The sequence below is a fragment of the Scatophagus argus genome, chromosome 11, assembly GCF_020382885.2.
Source record: "Scatophagus argus isolate fScaArg1 chromosome 11, fScaArg1.pri, whole genome shotgun sequence".
Classification (NCBI taxonomy): Eukaryota; Metazoa; Chordata; class Actinopteri; family Scatophagidae; genus Scatophagus; species Scatophagus argus.
The window spans coordinates 16252877-16270969 of NC_058503.1; the positions used below are offsets into that span (position 1 = coordinate 16252877).

General features: G+C 39.6%; 1 protein-coding gene across 4 annotated transcripts in view; it reads left to right on the forward strand.

Annotated features, from left to right (window-relative positions):
* LOC124066929 (ephrin type-A receptor 6-like) overlaps positions 1 to 18093 on the forward strand; it is a 174716-nt gene that overhangs the window by 62232 nt on the left and 94391 nt on the right. For all 4 annotated transcript variants that reach the window (XM_046403801.1, XM_046403799.1, XM_046403802.1 and 1 more), the window contains exon 3: positions 7157 to 7820. In XM_046403801.1, the coding sequence (XP_046259757.1) occupies positions 7175 to 7820 (646 nt within the window). In that variant the 5' untranslated portion in view covers positions 7157 to 7174. The remainder of the gene's footprint in view (positions 1 to 7156; positions 7821 to 18093) is intronic.

The following is an 18093-nucleotide window of genomic DNA, read 5'->3' on the forward strand; positions in this document are numbered from 1 at the left end:
AATTGCTTGGAGTACTGTATTGTATAACGTGTCCTGATTAAACCCACAACATTGTCAATTGAAAATAAATGTTCTGACTTTAGTCACTTCGCTTATACTCCTAATTTCCAGCCAGTCATCATTAATATTCGGAAGCCATAAAAATGCCAGAAGACTGATTTAATTTCACATTTACGTCAGATTTTTTTCTTTACTTTCTCTCACTCAGCTTTAGTTGCTTTAGTTGCGACTAGTTACTTTCCTTCTCATTGTTTGTTCTTTTCTCATAAAGTCAAAGAGCTGACACCAAGTTCCCTAGTGAGCAAAGACTCTTCATCTATCTCCCTAATACCTATTACTAGTGTGCATGTGTGTGTGTGTGTGTGTGCATGTGAGTGTGTGAGCGCATGTGCACACAGGAGCTAGAGGTGAGGATTTTCATCCATCACAGGGGGAGGCTCTGGGATTAAATAAAAATCTCTCAATCCCACTGACAGTGGCTTCACACACGAACACACACTGACAATTCAGCAAGGTGCATGTGTGTATAACAGTGTATGGGGAAGACAGAGATAGAGAGAGCAGCAAAGTACAGAGTAAGACAAACAGAGAGAAGACATGGGGAGAGAGGTGGGGAAAGGATGGGGAGAGAGAGGAAAAATGGAGGGATAGATTAGATAGAAAGAAATTTTTGCAAATTGGGAATAATGCTATTAAAGTAATTACCCTATTTGCTAAGTATTGAAGAATGGACACTGGCAGGTATGAAGAAATAATGAGTCTCCTACCAACCACAAAGCAATCTCGTTTGTTAAAATTGAAATTTCTGAAACAATCAAATCTGTCCCTTCAAATTAACTGAGTGCATAATGTCAAAATAGTTTTTAGAAACAGAACTAGCGTGAATATACCATAAATAAGTGAAAATATATTTTCATTTAACATAAATGTATACACTCTCTCGATCTCTCTACAGATATATACAAACACAATATAATGTAAGATAATATATATTTAATCAGTAGGTTCATGTGAAACATTTAATGCCAAATATAACCAAAGGACAACAAAGATAAATGATCTAGCTTGAATGAGCCAGTAGACAGTTTGTAGTTCTGGGAAATTTAAATTTATCACCACAAGTGTCAATGTGACATTTAAAGTATAACAGCGTTTGTTTTTACCTCAAATTCCTGTCTGGAGCTGCTCTAACTGTGTCAGAGATGAGAAAAGAAACTGCAGCTTAATGTTAATAATGTGTTCAGTCAGTCTGTGCAGAGTTTTTGCATCGAAATTCTCATCCGGAGGAGGGAAAGCAAACACGCAAAGACAAACCAAAAGATGGGTAGAAGGAATGATTTAAAGAAGGAAAGCTGACTATGGGTGTTTACGTCTCCTCAGTCTTCACCTTAAATGAGAGAAGAAGTCTCTGGAGACAGAGGGAAAAACACACCTAACTCCATCTCCACTGACACACTGTATGTTTGTGTGTGAAGACAGGAGAATCAAATCTTATTCTAAGGAAAGCATGTGAGGACACTTTGCACAGTCCTACAATCACGGGCCATGAAAAAAAAAAAGACTTTATAAATATTTATTAAGATCTAGTGACCTGTGGCCCGAATCAACACCTGTGATTTCACTATATTCTTCAATTGCCACCAACAACAATAAACATGAGTGTCCTGCTTGTTTCAGATATAACATTTGTAATTCCTCCTTAAATTAGCTGAGGGATCCAGAAGTCTATTGTATTTACTTTCTTTTTTAGACACAAATAGTCCACGTATTTCAATGAAGTTCAGCATCCTTATGTTTATAAATGAAACTTGTTGTTTATTGAAATGCACAATTGTATAAGTGAGTGTGATTGTAGCAGGCGTTTGCATTCGTGCTGCTGTATTTGGTCGTGTGCTTATCAATGAATTTGAGAATTTTAGTTTATACTGCACATGCAAAGACACACAGACTCAGTGTAACAGTTGCCAGTTTCATGTCCAGCGGCCACGTACTCCCACCACTCAGTTGTCTCGCACCAACAAAATGTGCAGCAGCCAAACCCACAAAACAGACTAATGGAATATATAACCATGAATGGAAATCCAAATGAAGGAGTATTCAAAATAACTTACATACACTGAATTTACCTTGAAAAAGAGGTGCCTGAACGTATGTGCATGCATTGGTGTGTGTGTGTGACTTTTTCTGTAAAGACTTAAATACCTTCACACAGTGAGCACACGTCTCCAGCCAGCCTCATAGTAAACCTTTTAAAGCTCCTTTCCCTAACCTGCCCCACTGGTTTCTGTCAGTAATATAACTATTAAGTAATCTTTTTATAGAAGGTCGTAACACACTCTCATTCGCACAGAGGGACATTTAACTTTTAAATTGTGTTTAATACTTTTTCTTTCTTTCTTTCTTTCTTTTTACAACCTTAGACACAAGCAAGTGGTGGGACTATTTAGGATCACTAAATGTTTAATCTCGATTGAGGAAGAGTAGAGCAGGTTATGACACCATAGTTAAAAGAGATGTTCTCAAAAGGGCTCCGGATTTTCGCAGTTTTAATAAAAGGATTTCACCTCTGGGCAAATGGCCAGCAAAATGACTGTCTCCATTTCATATGAGAGAAAGACGGGTTATAAGAGCCTTGGTCTCAGGCTGCATTCAATCAACCACATTTTCTGACTGTTTTTCAATTATGCATGTTAAGGCTGGATGACCAGAGATAGTGGCCTGGCAAGGCTTCACTTAAAGTTTTCTACTCTGAAAAAGAACCTAGCTCACATTCAGATTACAAATCAACACCCCACACACACACACACACACACACACACACATATATATATATAGATAAAAGTGGCTACAGTCTTGTCAGGGTGGTGATTTCTAAGGGACTACAGAGTGTGATCGCGTCACTGAAATCCCCCTTTTATTTTGAAGCCAGTTAAGAGGAAATAAATGCCATTGCTTGTAATACAGTTTAGAAAAACTGAATCCCCAGGTCTTGTAAATGCAAAGCTGCAGAGTGAATTATTTAAAAGTGCTGGCACCACATAGCTGCTTGACATTATCAGTGAGCTGACAAGATGTGAAAGTCTTGGAGACCTTTATATCAGCTGTGAATGGTTTTTAGTCGGTTATTTAAGCGGCAATGTGTTCCTCTCACCATGGATTGTTTTCTGTGGGAAGAATCACCCTGATGTCCCTGCCTCTATTCCTCTGTCTCTGGCTACAGTTATCTACAATGGCATTTTAACTAATTTCACTGTGCACACCAGCACTCTTTTGTATCTCCGGGTAAAAACTCAAAACAAGAGAACAGACTGCAACACATTTTTAACACATTCTCTTTTTCATCTCATCTTTGTGTCCTGCTTTCTATCGTCTCTTTCTCTGACTCCCATGTCCTTCATACATTACTTTCTTATTAAAGAATGCCATCTAATAGGATGAATGCCTTCAATCTTATATGGCGATATTAGGTCTCCAGTCCCTTCAATGCAGAAAACAGCCTTGATGCACTATAAAAATGTCCTGGTAGAGAAGCCGAGGGCTACGTCTGACCTTGCCGTGTGTGCAAAGAATTGGTTTGCTTCTCATTTCTAGCAGACCTCACAGTAACACACATACACATAAAACCAGAGTGGCTCAGTACTGTGTGTGAGTCGCTGATGATATGTGATCAGCTGGATTTCAACTGTAGGAACTTAAAGTTTAATGTCAATACTTAATATCACTTTTCATCACAGTGAAGCAGAGAAGTGAAGGTAACCTGAACTGAAAATAATTGACAGAAACTGAAAATACACACAGTTTGTAAAATATTCTTTTTCTTTTTTTTTCTTTTTAAACTAAGACAAGGCATTCTCCTTTATAAACTCAGTTTCCTGTGTGGCTCCTACGCTGCAGAGCTCATGAGCTGTTTTGTCTTTCCTCCTACAAACAGCTCTGCAGGTCAACAGCTGACTAAGTGGTGAAATCAGATTGAAAACGCTTGAGGGGCGGATTGAATCAGCACGTTTAAACACTTGTCCATGGCCGGACTGACCTGAACTAAAAATGATCCATTTCGGTTAAAAATGTAAAAACCAAAAAAAATGATTGTGCATGTATTGTGTACACCCAAGTCTTAAGACTACAGTCATGTGTGAAGAGCATCTTCATTTCTAAAATAATCAGTCATGTCGACATTATGAGCCATTAGTAGCTCTGATTTTTCCTCAAGAAAAGACAGAAAAGAAATAGAAACCATGCTTTCATGAGGATGCGTTCCTGAGTTGTTGATACATACGCCATTTCAAACTCTCAGCGTTATGGTCTTGCTGATGGACACAGTAGAGTCGCATTTTTAACGCCAGTTTACTGCCAAAAGTTATTAAAGAAGATCAGCACTCTACCTGAGTGTTTTAGTACAATAGCTTTGTATGAACTGAACAACCAGTATGAAACCTGTTATAAGCTTTAACTGATTTTGTTACCTTTTACAGAGCCAGGGTTGTTGTTTCTCTGTGTAACCATCTCCACCAGGGGTTAGCTGCATATTTACTGTCCAGACATGACAACAATATTAATCTTCTCATCTAAAATGGAAAATAAACATTTTCATTTATCAGTTATCAGGGAAAATATATAGATATATATGTAAATTAGTAAAACAGGCTATTAGTTGACTTAGTTTGACTATGAATGAGCGGAAAGTTGTCAAAAAACAACAATAATGTGGTAGTGTTAACATGAAAAGCTGAACACAATGGATGGACAAACTATTAATCATCCACGGCAAAGCTAGCAACGCTTTTTTTCATTCATTTTTAGATGAGGATTTTTTGCTTTAGAATTAAACCAAGATTTGCTGTGGTACTCTGGCAAGAAGTCATCGTGCATTGCCACACACATGATGGGCAGTATCACATCTAATCAAAATCAATTTGTTTGGCTGTAATGCTACACTTACACCTTGAGGGAAGAGCAGATTAAAGCCTGTCGTCTTTGGATGATTGAATTAGAACATGTTATTAAAAAGGATAATGAGTATGTGAAAGCAAACATTAGGCTTTGATTACTACTCTCATCAAGAGGTAATATTTAGCAAAACAGCTTATTAAATGCGTGAGCTTATCAGGCAAATAGTATTGGTAAATTAACCAGCGGCTCTATCACAACTCTCTGGATTGTGTTTGCCTATAAAGGAGTTGTTTTCCAGCCATTAATTAGAATGAAGATCTCTCCTCCCAGACCTGAAAATGGAAGCACAACGTGTGTGTTACTTTGTTCAGTCATTTCACTTTATATATAGAATGATAGTGTGAATGTGTTGGCTGGTAATTAATAGCTTTCTGCTTAGCTTTCCTCACCTGACCTCACAAATGCAACACTTGTTTGTGAAAACAGTGTTGATTATAGTCTTTGGCTCATACCAGGAGACAGCATTCGATGCTATATGTTATCATTCAGAAGTAGGCATGTGCTGAATTTCAAATAAAAGTTAAAGGTTAATGCCAATGTTTCATTTCATTCATACTCTGCATCAAACATGGTGTAAAAATCATACCCCAACCATGTACAGTTTGAGAAAAACTGTTTGTGTGTCAGGCTAGAAATAAAGCAAACACAAACAAAGGCACTGTACTTTTTGGTTCCTATGCTGCATTATAAGCAAAGTAATTTGGCAGACCTTTTTTCCCTGGAGGGTAGTTTGATTTTTGGAGGTTGGTGTTGGGTTTTCGGGTCACCAATATAGCCAGTCCCCATTCCAATAAAACCACAGAAATCTGCAGGACCAGGAGGCTAAAAGCACCCATTAACTTCTCACCCATCAACATGGGGACAGGTGACCCAAACCTGAGTTGCAGAGCTGATGACTGGGCAGCTGCAGTTATCCAATAGAAAACCTACCAAGACAGATCTGAAGGAATAAGAGAATGTTAGTTTAATGTTTTTTGTTGTTGTTGTTGTTGTTGTTGCTTTTTGTTTTTCTTTATTTTTAGAATAATACAGCCAATCTGTGTGATTATCATTTAAGCAAGAAGCAAAAAGTCTCTAAAACTGTTAGATTGTCATAATTTGATTCAGATTAAATATATGTTGAAAATGCGAAGAGAACAGCAGTTTCCTGTATAATATTCTGGTGTTTTGTTTTGTTCTCTACATGGACTATGTCACACTACAATAACATCACCCAACTCTTGTCATTCCATTACTATAGCCACTAGAGAGAATAGTTACTTGAACATATATGTTTTTGCTGAAATGGCTAAGAGCTTGATCCCATTTAGCATGGGTGTGACGCAGCCACAGTAACCAGTACATGGCCACTATAAATAATGGTTGTGATCCCCACAGGTGCACTGAAGCGTGTTTCAGAAGCATCTTAGAACAGGGTATCTACTCTGTGTAAAATATGCAGCTGGTCTATTTTTGTTGGAAAGTCATGTCAAGCTGCACAGAGCAGCTCGAGCTAGACTGGAAGTCAGGCACAGGAATGGCATTGAGCATCCTGTCCATTTTCAAAATAAAGCACCCTGTGCATACCCAGTCTTATGCGACACAAAAAAGAAACCATTTAAGTACCTACCATTGGTAGTGGCACACAAATGAAAGGAAAATTAACAAATCAATAAAATTTGATCTGTCCAGTAAAGGCAGGCAGGCAAAGTGCTCAGCTTTTCCCACTGTGGTATGACATCATGGAGAGGATAAACAAAACCAAGTTGCAGACACAATGTCACAGGGCCGTGCCTAGTGTAGTGCTGCCACTCTTCTCGGGATTCGAGTCTACACTGAGCTTTCCTCTCACGTCACTTCTGGTCCCGTTATCATCTTCACACACAAGCTATATCACAATAGGCAATAGCAAGCAGAATGCAATAGCAGAGCATGCATGTGATGAGCAATAATTTGCTCATCACATGCATGCTCTAAGGAATCAACCTTGGATTTCATTGGCCTCGTGGCTTATCCTTTTGTGCCACAATCAGGACAGTTTTCATGTGAAGCCTAACTAGTAAGAACAACATTGTGCCCTTCATTTGTTTATTATTATATTGAACTCTGTCACCTGCTGGGGCAACTTGTTGGTCTTTTGTTCTTATGATCTAATTGCTGTTCTTTCCCTTTGTTTTTCCCTATCCTTTCCTCTTCTACCTCTACCCCATTCTTATCTCCTGTATAGTGGGACGCCATCACGGAGATGGATGAGCACAACCGGCCCATCCACACTTTTCAGGTTTGCAATGTGATGGAGCCTAATCAGAACAACTGGCTTCGCTCCAACTGGATCTCTCGACAGGCTGCCCAGAAGATCTATGTGGAGCTTCGCTTCACCCTGCGTGACTGTAACTCCATCCCCTGGGTGTCTGGCACCTGCAAGGAGACGTTCAACCTCTTCTACCATGAGACTGACGAGGCTCACAGTGTAAAATTCAAGCCCCCAGAGTATACCAAGATTGACACCATCGCTGCAGATGAGAGCTTCACTCAGATGGACCTTGGAGATCGCATCCTCAAACTCAACACGGAGGTGCGCGAAGTGGGGCCCATGACCAGGAAGGGCTTCTACCTGGCATTCCAGGACATTGGTGCCTGCATTGCTTTGGTTTCAGTGAGGGTTTACTATAAGAAGTGTCCGTTCACGCTGAGGAACCTGGCCTCGTTTCCAGACACAGTGCCTCGTGTGGACTCTTCCTCACTGGTGGAGGTGAGGGGAGCGTGTATTGACCATGCTGAAGAAAGAGACACACCCAAACTTTTCTGTGGAGCTGATGGGGACTGGTTAGTTCCCTTGGGAAGATGTGTTTGCAGCGTTGGGTATGAGGAGATCGATGGCTCTTGTGGCGGTGAGTTTTCTGTCTTCAATTTTGTTATTCAATCATCAGTGTAGCGTCTGCTGAAATGAAGGAAACTCCAGAAATCTTGAAATGCTGACAAAGACATTTGTTAGTGAAATTGGCTCTGGTGTAGACAGTGGGCCTTGTCAGTTTCTGCTTCAGCAAACACATGTTGTTATGTCAGAATGCCAACCTCTGACTTAACCATGATTTCATTTTTCATCTGAAGTTGTCTAAACATTAATGATGATCAGCCTTCCCGCACCTGAAACGTGTTTCATAAGTGCCAATCAAACTTTCCCATCAATAATTGTAGTAGTGCTGATAATTGGATTAATCATTTCCTACCTGACCAGCACAGAAGTGTTCATGTGGTCACATTTTTAATCTAAAATCAATGATGAAAATTGACATGAAGGATAGTCTTTATTCCTATTTTCTGTTTGAAAATTTAGGTGAAAAGCACCATCAAGTAGGAAGCTGATATCCTGTGTCTAGTCCATTAAACATGAATGCAACACTATTCCTATCTTCAACTCACTGTTTTACTCCCCCATATCCCCATTTTCACTCTGTCCTTTCATTTAAGTCAATTTCCTATTTAGTCTACTTGACTGATTGATCAGCCGGTCAGATAGATGAGCAATATTAATAGATTAAGTGTTTGTTTTAATATCTGCAAGCTTTTATTTCCATTTGTTTCATGCATTTTAACAATGCATGTGATGACAACAAAAGATGCCTTTCATGTTAGTGGCTGCCTGTCTTTCTATAAGCCTCTGTATTACATACATGTAAACACTGTCCTGCTGGGCTTTCATACATCAAAGATTTACAAAAGCAAGTTTATATATTCCCTCATTTCTTCTGCATCTCATAAATGCTTTGTTGTTTTTCTCAGCCCCCTAAGTTATTACTGGCTGCTGACTCTCTGGAGAACCAAATAAGCTCTAATAAGAGGGGACTAAAGTGTTTAGGATTGTGATGTGTGATGGCAAAGAGCTTCTCTGATTCTGGCTGTGTTTGTGTCTGTCTGTGTGTGTGTGTGTGTGTGTGCAAATGCATGTATGGAAATACATTTGTAATTCAGGATAGGATATTTCTGTCATTCATTCATGAATTTTAGAACATCTTTTACTTGTTACTCAAGAGCCAGACATGATGGTTTTGTGTGTTTCTGTAATGTACAAGGACAACGAGTAGTGAATTAGTGAACTGTCATAAAGTGAATCATTGTGTTGTCTTCTGTGTCAACAAACTCTTTTGGGAGTCGGTTGGACGTGTGTTTCTGTTAAAATCTACTGTGCTTGTGTATGTGTCAGCATGATTTATATATACAGAGAAGTGGAGTGTGTGTGTGTGTGTGTTGTTGTGTATATCAGTGGTCTGACCACCCGCAGTCCCAGGGGCTACCTTGGTGTGACAGATTACCTCAGCTGGCTGGGTAGCAGTTTGATCCTCAACTCTCTGATATGAGCTTTGGGTTATCGCTGGTAGCACCACTGACTGGGAATGATATAGTACAAAAAAAAACATACCTTGATGAAAGTTCAACGCAACTTCTTTTCAAGCCATGCACGGGCCAGATGTTAGGTCAACTGGTACATTTGTTTGTAATCCGTAGTAGAAGTAGCTGCAAGGTGTCCAAGGTGCTTATAGGGAAACCAAGCAGACCTGTAAACTTGCAAAGAAAGGTGCCAGGTGGACACGATCCTGAATGTTTCTTCTGTATCAGGTTGACATTTGTTAGATTTAAATAAAAAGAATGTACCATTAATTTGCTTTTACCAGAATGATCAAGAGGGACAGGAGTATTGACACACTGGATGACATCCATCCTTCCATCTTTGCAACACCCCCACAAACCACAGCTTTGCTTAGTGCTGCTTTGGAAAATGCTTCACTGCTCTTCTCCCACCATCCAGAACCAGATGTCCTTGTACAGTTGATTATGATTTCTCCTGTGACACTGGTCATCGAGGTTTCCCAGCTGCACTCGCAGCTGCATCGCAATCAACAGACCCAGGTTGAAACAGCAGCTGTGATTAGAGCCTGACTGTACAAAATTTTTATTTCATTCATGTCTCTCCCTTTATTATTTTTCCCCATTTTTGTTGTGTTAATTGTTGTGAGAAGCTTATTACTGTTAAACAAACTCACTCTTGAGGACTTGGATAATGTCCTCAAGAAAAACAGACTGCAAGGTGAGATTGCGTTTGAGAAAGGTTGAAATGTATTTGCGGGGTTGCTCTTTACTCCACAGATGGTGGTTGTGTGTTGCATATCATAACATAATGCCACAGAACCAAGAATAAATACTCTAAATGTATGTATGAAAGTAAGATTTAAACAGTGGTCTGGTATTTATCTGTTTACTACTCTTGACTATTTTTTATGGAAATAACAACAATAAGCAGCCACAACACAGTTGTCTTTCAGCATCCCTGCTGCCCTTTTAGACGATAGTAATTTGTCTACTCTCTCCCCGCCTCTCACTCTCTAAGAAACAGATTTCACAGTTGGGTTAAGTTAAGCCCTTTGGGCAATGTGATGGCATTTTACTGCAATGTCAGCCCTGAAATGCAGCTCTTGCTCATTGTTCCAGGATTCAAACAAGCGTCGTTATTAAAAGCCTCCACACAAGGTACCACTGGAGCGCCTTAGGCAATGAAGGACAAAGACTGAGGTGACTGGCTAAGCTAATACTTCAATCCCCAGTTACAACCAACTGGTGCTTTAAATGGTACAGCAGCTTGGCTAGACTGGGAAAAATGATTGGTTTGTGATTCATCTGTGATGTCAGTGCAGCTCATACATTCACAAGTCATTCCGAACAAGCCTAATGATTATTATGAAAGTGTTTAAGAGGATAGAGACTAAATATTGCAATATTGTTATACTGGAAGTATTTTCAGTCTTTGAAATGTAACATCTCTTGGGAGATTTGCTGTGAGTCCCGTGCTTCTCTGTGAGCAGAGTCAAAGTTCTCCAAAGTTCTCCATATCACATCACGTCGTTCAGATCTCACAAATAGCACCGCTGTATTTAAAGTCGTTTTCTTAGATAACCTCTAACATCAATCAGCTACAGATATGTGCCTAACAAACACCCCGCCTCTGACTTGCAAACCTTTATTTATTCCAGTGAAAAGCTGAGTTGTGTGAAGTCTGAATGAAAAGGCTTTAGCTCCACTGAGGTAGGAAAAGGACATGCTCTCCACCCAGCTATAGCCAAATAATATTTTTCTCTGATTCAAACTCAGTGCTTTTGGTTGCAATAGTACTGTAAGCCCTTATCTATTTCTTGGATGAAGTTTGGAGTGTCAGTGGGCTGCAGTGAGGTTGGAGTTAATCAAATCTAGCAACTAACAATAACCCCTATAACCCACATTTCAGCTCCCATGCTCATCCAAATAGACTGGCCGCTTCTTCGTTTTAGCACACATTTTCTTGTCTGACAGGAGGATATGAGGCTAAAACATAAAACTTATTGTTGTGATCACAGCAGTTGAGCCTGGGTTTTGCGGTACAGAAGTTAAAACTGCCCTGTGGGGTTTTTGATCACCAGTAGCACTACAATTTGTTTATTTAAGTGTTAAGTGAATGACCATATTGTTAGATGCTGTGCACACAGGTGAAGCAATACACATTCTTGCCAATGGTTTTGCACTATAGGGGGCAATAACACATCAATTCTTGATGAAAGGATTTGATCTGCACGAAGCCATAATGCAGCTTTGAAGTTAGAAGGCCATTTGGAAGGAGAATAAAAATGTTTATGTGGAGAAGAGTTTCTTGTTTTTCTCAAAAAAATAAAAGAAGAAGAAAAATACAGCAATAAACTGATGAAATAACAAACAGAACAAGTTGTTTTCAAATTAAATTTTTGCAGGGACAAAAAAAAAACCAAAAGTGTTAATGTGTGGAAACAAATACTCACCAAACGCAATCTTCGGCCGAGCTCCTGTTCGGCGAAGGATGATGTCATCCTATTAGCATTAATATGTAATATGACTAATTCTGTGAAAATGAGCTACGCAGGTTGAAACTTGTCTATAAATAAAACATAATGTTATATGACCTTATATTTGTAGTTTTATGAAGTAAAATGAAGCAAAAGATTCATACTAGGTGCCTCCAATAAGAGAAAATGGCGGCACAGAGAGAAAGAGCTGAGGGAGGCAGAAAAAGAGGTGCTTCTCTCTTAAGCAACCAGTTCTTACACAATTTATCTCCATTAAGTATTTTTATCTGTGGACCTTTGGTTACGAGTGGAGGCGAGCATTGTTTTTAGGACAGTAATGCTGGTATTTTGTTTTCTATAGTCTGCACTACAGCATATTTTACTTGTTTTCACATGCATACTAGTAGATGCCGTCTGGTGCTGGCTAAAATATGTTTTCCTTGCAGGTAAATGGTTATGTGTTATGACTTTTTATTATTAAATAAAGGTATATTACATAATGTGTGGTAACTCCTGAGAAGCAGCTAGTGCTCTGGGCAAAGGTCTAGTATGCCTATGTTTAAATATAGGTCTTAATATATATATACACCCACACAGACACACACACACACACACACAAACCAAAACGCTAATAAGTGCAATCTTCTGTGTTAATGCGAGAACACACCTCGCTCTACCTAAATGATTAACACACACATGCATTCATTCCCGATCTCCCTCTCTCTCTCTCTTTCTCTCTCCCTCTCTCTCTCCCTCTCTCTCTCTCTCTCTCTCTCTCTCTCTCTCTCTCACTGTAAGACAATCTAGATGATGCTGTTACCACTCAGTGTTGTACAGCAGGTCTTGTGTGTGCAGGCGCTGTGTAAGAGCTCTCTGCAGTGCTATGAATAATGTAATCACTGTATGTTTGTGTGTGTTGTGTGTGTGTGTGTGCTCACTGGTGTGTTTGTAGCGGGGTGCTATTTGTTATTTGCCCAGCCAAAGTGGTTCTCCCTTGTGTCGGGCTGGAGCAGCAAGTAAGAGCAATCTATTTACATTTTAAACTAATACTGTGCAAAACACATTGAGAATTACAGTGCAACTCCTGTTTTTAAAGAATGATTAATACCTCAAAGGAATGAAAATAACACAACTTGCTTTGACATTTTGTTTTGTGACTTTAGTCCATTTCGTTTTCAAGACAAAATGCAAAGCATTTCAGATTAAAAAAAAAAAAAAGAAAGAAGCAAGTTTAAATGCTTACATCTTACATACAACACATTAATTACCTCATTATTGAGTACAAAAGGCTTTCCTATTATCCCAAATTATCTCTAAATATTTTAATCACAAATTGTGCTGATAGCTAAGCTTGCAATTTTGAGCTAACACTGAAAAATGGCACCGGATTCACTTTGTCTAAGGTGGGCTACACATAGGTAATGTGTGAGCTAACAGGAACGTTAATGTTAATTGACATTCCGGTCTAAGAATCCTGAAGAAAGTGTCACCTATAAGACATTTTCAATTACAGAATGGAGACAGTCAGACAACAATTACAGCACATATCCTTCAATCTGTCAGCCTGCCAAATGAGATGTCACACACACAGGAACAAGAGAGGGAGAATGCTCAGGCGAAGACACACATAATGAATCAGCTGTCACACACACACACACACACACACACCACGCAAAGACACAACGGACAACAGTAGTGCCCGCCAAACCACCTGGCATTGTGGTCAACAACAAACACAACACACCCACAAACTCAAAATGCACTCAAGCATTCACAACTGAGTGTTAGTGCAAGAGACAACAATTTGCTCTCGCAGAACATGCTCTAACAAACACACACAAGGAGACACACCAGGGGGCTCAGGCTGGCATCAGCAACAGAGCTGTTTACAGATGGGCCACGCTGCAGGGAGACGCTGTGACATTTCAGAAAAGGATGGTTTTAGTTTAACAAGCGTGGTCCTTCAGGCTTAATTGGGAGTGCCTAGAGAGAGGAGAGAGAAGAGAGACAGTATGTGTGTGTGCTCTGGTCTTAAATTGTCAGATAAATTTAACCCCACTTCATTCAGAATCAACAGAAACACGGAGTTCTAAAGGACACTTCTTTCTTCCTAAGGGCAGAGCCGACGTATATCAAAGGACGAGTCTTTACTGTCTTCAGGCAGCATGAAGGCAACTCGCTGCTGTTTTCATCACGTTCTCTCTCCCCCTACGTATCACTTGCTTCCTGGGAAATGAGAACATCGTCCATCAGCCATGAGAGCATTTAAAAATGTGCCATCGTTTAACTGAGTCGTTTTGTTTTTTTAACTTGCAGAACTGTTTCATACTTATGCGAATGCAAATCACACGGTATGGCTGAACCGAAGTCTACACAGCCATTGTATTATCATTTGCTTTTGAAGCTCTCACAAAGAATATAATTGAAAGAGCTTTGAACACTGACAGTATGCTAATGCATATTTCCCCTGAGTTGTCATTAAGCTCAGTGTACCACTGAAAGGCATGGAGTTTCCCTGCCAAAGGTTTGATGTGGCTTGAATTGTGCCCATTGTGTAAGTAGCTGCTGTCAGCCCACTGCTCTTTTGCCAGTCACTACATGCTGTCAACATGTACAGAAAACAATCACAGAAAAATAAAAAACAATCATTAGACATTATTCTCAATCCAAACATTTAATATGACTTGAGTAATCAGAAAACTGATGAATCTGACAACATGAAAGTATACAGCAGAAATAAAACTCTTTGTGTTGAAGAAAAAGTATACATACTTATATGGTGTATCTTCACTTCCAGTGACATTAAACTGTGATACCATTAGCATGCAGTTACTGTCAGTCACATGAAGCTTCAAACTGATAATGTCCAATATGGCAAGCATTTAACGTTTCCTGGGAATTATGTTTTTTGTCATAATGGGAAAATCATTGAGATGAGCAGGGACAACTGGAAACCCAGAATAATTCAACTGCTTTCAGTTGTTAACTGTAGATGACTTCTTAGGTTTTTCAGGCAGTGTTGCCCATTTTGGCCACTCAATGGCACTGGAGATTTAATTAATCTGAAAATTAAAGAGAAAGAAAGCTACACTAATTGGTAAAGTGAATGTTTAAAAAAATGCAAAAATCATTTGCAGATTAAGCTGCATATAATGCATGGAATTGAATTTTTTTATTCTGATCCACATTCTGCATAATGAAGATAGAGCTAAATGCAAAAGCATAAACAGAGTGGTCAGAAGCAGAAACTGATCCCCCTTAAGTCTTTTAATTTAAGTTTAAACTGATATCTAGCTGCATTTGTGAGATGATGTGGTCCTTGAATCCCACCTCAACTCTATTCTAAACATGTGGAACTGCTTTGTCCCATTGAAACGTGTTGACCATGCAGTAGGGATCAGTGGCTGGCATAGTGAAAAACTAACGCCATCTGGAGCAGGCCAGGGAGGTCGTCCAGTGGGTTGCATAATGTGCAGAGTTGTCATCTTCCCTCTCATGCCACAGCTTGATCTTTTCACCACTTGCCGCTGACTCACTCGCTGACCCTCAGCTGATGTGGAAGAGACACTCAGTGAATTGGGCCGAGAAGGAAACTGGTGGGAGCTTGGCATTGTGGACAAGGCTTTAAATCAGTAACTGAGTTTGTTAGATAACAAATTGTGTATGACATAGCGGTAGTTGACCACAACGCTGGTGCTGTGCTCCACCATCCATCATCAGGTCTTTCCTGCAATAGCAGCTGTCAAAATTAGTTGCCATGCTTACAAAGGCCAGTGTTAATTAGAGGTGTAACATGCTTCCTTTTAATTTTGTTATTATTCTTATTGGTAGGTTTTAGTAAAGGCATTGTGAAATTTGAGCAAGGTTGCCATCATTACGAAAAAAAAAACTGCTCCGGATAACTTTTTCATGTAAATACTGTGCAGGTCTGAGCAGTGTGGAGATACTGTGCTGTCTAGTCTGTTCCGTCTGATGCAGTGACCTTCGATGAAGATCATGTGGGTGAAAGGGTTGTGTTTCAACGAGTCCGAGCCTATCTGTCTTTGTGAGGACCTACTTTTGACAGTTCATTTTTCTTGTGAGGATATTATGGCAGGTTTTCACAGTGAGAAAAACAAAAGTTAGAGATTAAACGAATGGCTACATATACCCTATACAGACATAAGTATTGGGATGGGGATGTGTTTGAGGAGTTGGGCTCGGCCCCTGACTTCCAGTGAAGGGAAATCTTAATGCTTCAGTATACCAAGACATTTTGGACAATGCTATGCTTCCAACTTTGTGGCAGTTTGGAGAAGGCTGAATGGGCAAAAGTTGCCATAGAAACACTGCACAATCTTATGGAAAGCCTATACAAGAATGGAAGCTGTTATAGCTGCAAAGCTGTCTATGTTTTTAGAATGCAATGTCATTAAAGTCCCTGTTGGTGTAATGGCAAATTACATATTAGATCCAGATAATGTTTAGTAATCAGAAATAAGTTCAGGTTTGACTTTAACGATTTTAAGGTCATTGTTACTGTGTTATGAGGTGTGTCAGGTTTCAAAATGTAATGTGAGGTCATCAAGGTTTCGCATACATTAAGGGTTTGGGGTAAAGCAATAAGATTTCACTCTAAAACAAAATAAATGTTTGATGCTGACATATATTGCTATGTATGTGTGTTTGTCTAGAAGTCCCGTTTTTGTGTCTTTGGATTTGATGTCATAATAGCTGGGTTCTGAAGAAGAAGAAAGATTTAATGAGCGCACAAAAGCAAACAATCAGCACCTTACCAAGACCCACTAGGAAGTGAAAACCATCGAGGAACACTGTTTGTGAGCTCGTGTGTGTGTGTGTGTGTGTGTGTGTGTGTGTGTGTGTGTCCTACATAAATACATCTGCTTGCTCATTTAAATAGTATATCAATTACATTTCTACTAATTGGTGGTGCTTTACCTTCCGCTGTCTCACTTTAAATCCGTCACTTTACAAGCATTAGAGGCTCTCATGTTGTCGCTCTTCAAGCTGTAATTGAGAACAAATGTGGACAGGGAGCGCGTTTAATTGGGGTTGTCAAGCCGGGGGGCGGGTTTGTTGTGCACCTAGAGATCTCACTCATCCCTTTGCATTTCAACAGTTTAAAGAATAAATTATGCAGATTGCAGTTTTTTGCGAGTCCTAGTTGCGATGTGAACTTGCGGTGACTTCTGCTTGGCTTTTTCCTCCCTTCGCTGAGAGTTACTTCAAAGCCGGGAAGTGATCAAAGACAGTTGAAAAAAATAAATTCCCCATCGTACTGGCACCCTGCATACATACATACAGCTTCTGCCTGTCTCGACGCCGCATACTCTCTCACTCAGAAAACAAAAGCAAGCGACACCGTCTGATGTTTTTCTTTCTTTTTTGTCTCCTCGAGCGCAGTCCTGTCAGGCATTGCAACATTTCAATTGATTTCCCTTTTCCCTCATATGCGTGTGTTCTATTTTAGCACGCAAGCCAAGAGACTGAATTAGTCATTAAAGGGTATGTATAGCACGACATGGCCCAGATAAGACATCACAGGCCTGGATTGAAGAACAGACTTGTCATAAATGAAAGCACATTTTAGGAGCTGGAGACAGCTCCTCCCCTGTGTAAAAGAAAAATAAAAAATGAGAGATAAACAGGGGTTACTGGGGGTTCAGCGTCAGTGATGACTGTGTTTTCTTTAAGTGGCAGTTTGTTTATCCTGCAAATATAAAGTAAGAGTTAATACTCTTATGTCCAATAATTAAAGCGTATACGTGTTTCATCTGCCATGTAAAAAAAATGAATCATTTAAAAGCATTCCTCATTAGCGAGGGCGGCAGAGTTGAGGTTTTGAAAGCTGTTGTAATTGAGACATCGCTGTCACTATCCAGACTTTTCTCAAGCGCAAAGCAGATCATAGAGATTATCGCCCTCGGTCTCAATACCAGCCAATTCATTCATTCACCCCATCATTACTTATCCAGATGTAGCAGACTGTAGCCTCGCTGACTTTAAAGGAACTGAAATACAAGTGAAACATTAAAAATCAGATTATTGTTTGCACACAGCACATGCCATACCTTAGACATCAGTTTAAGCTATTGAGCTGACAAGGCTGCTGAAACTGAACTTGCCAACAATCATAAACATCATTAATATGTGTAATTTGATTCTATGAACATCATGCCAGAAAGTGCTTTTCTTAACAACATACAACTACTGCACATACAGCAGGAGTTCTGAGCCCTATCTGAGCTTTCAGGATATTTTTAAATTTAAGCAAAAAGTCAAATCTCCATTTCCCCTGAATTATCAAAACTGCTTTCTG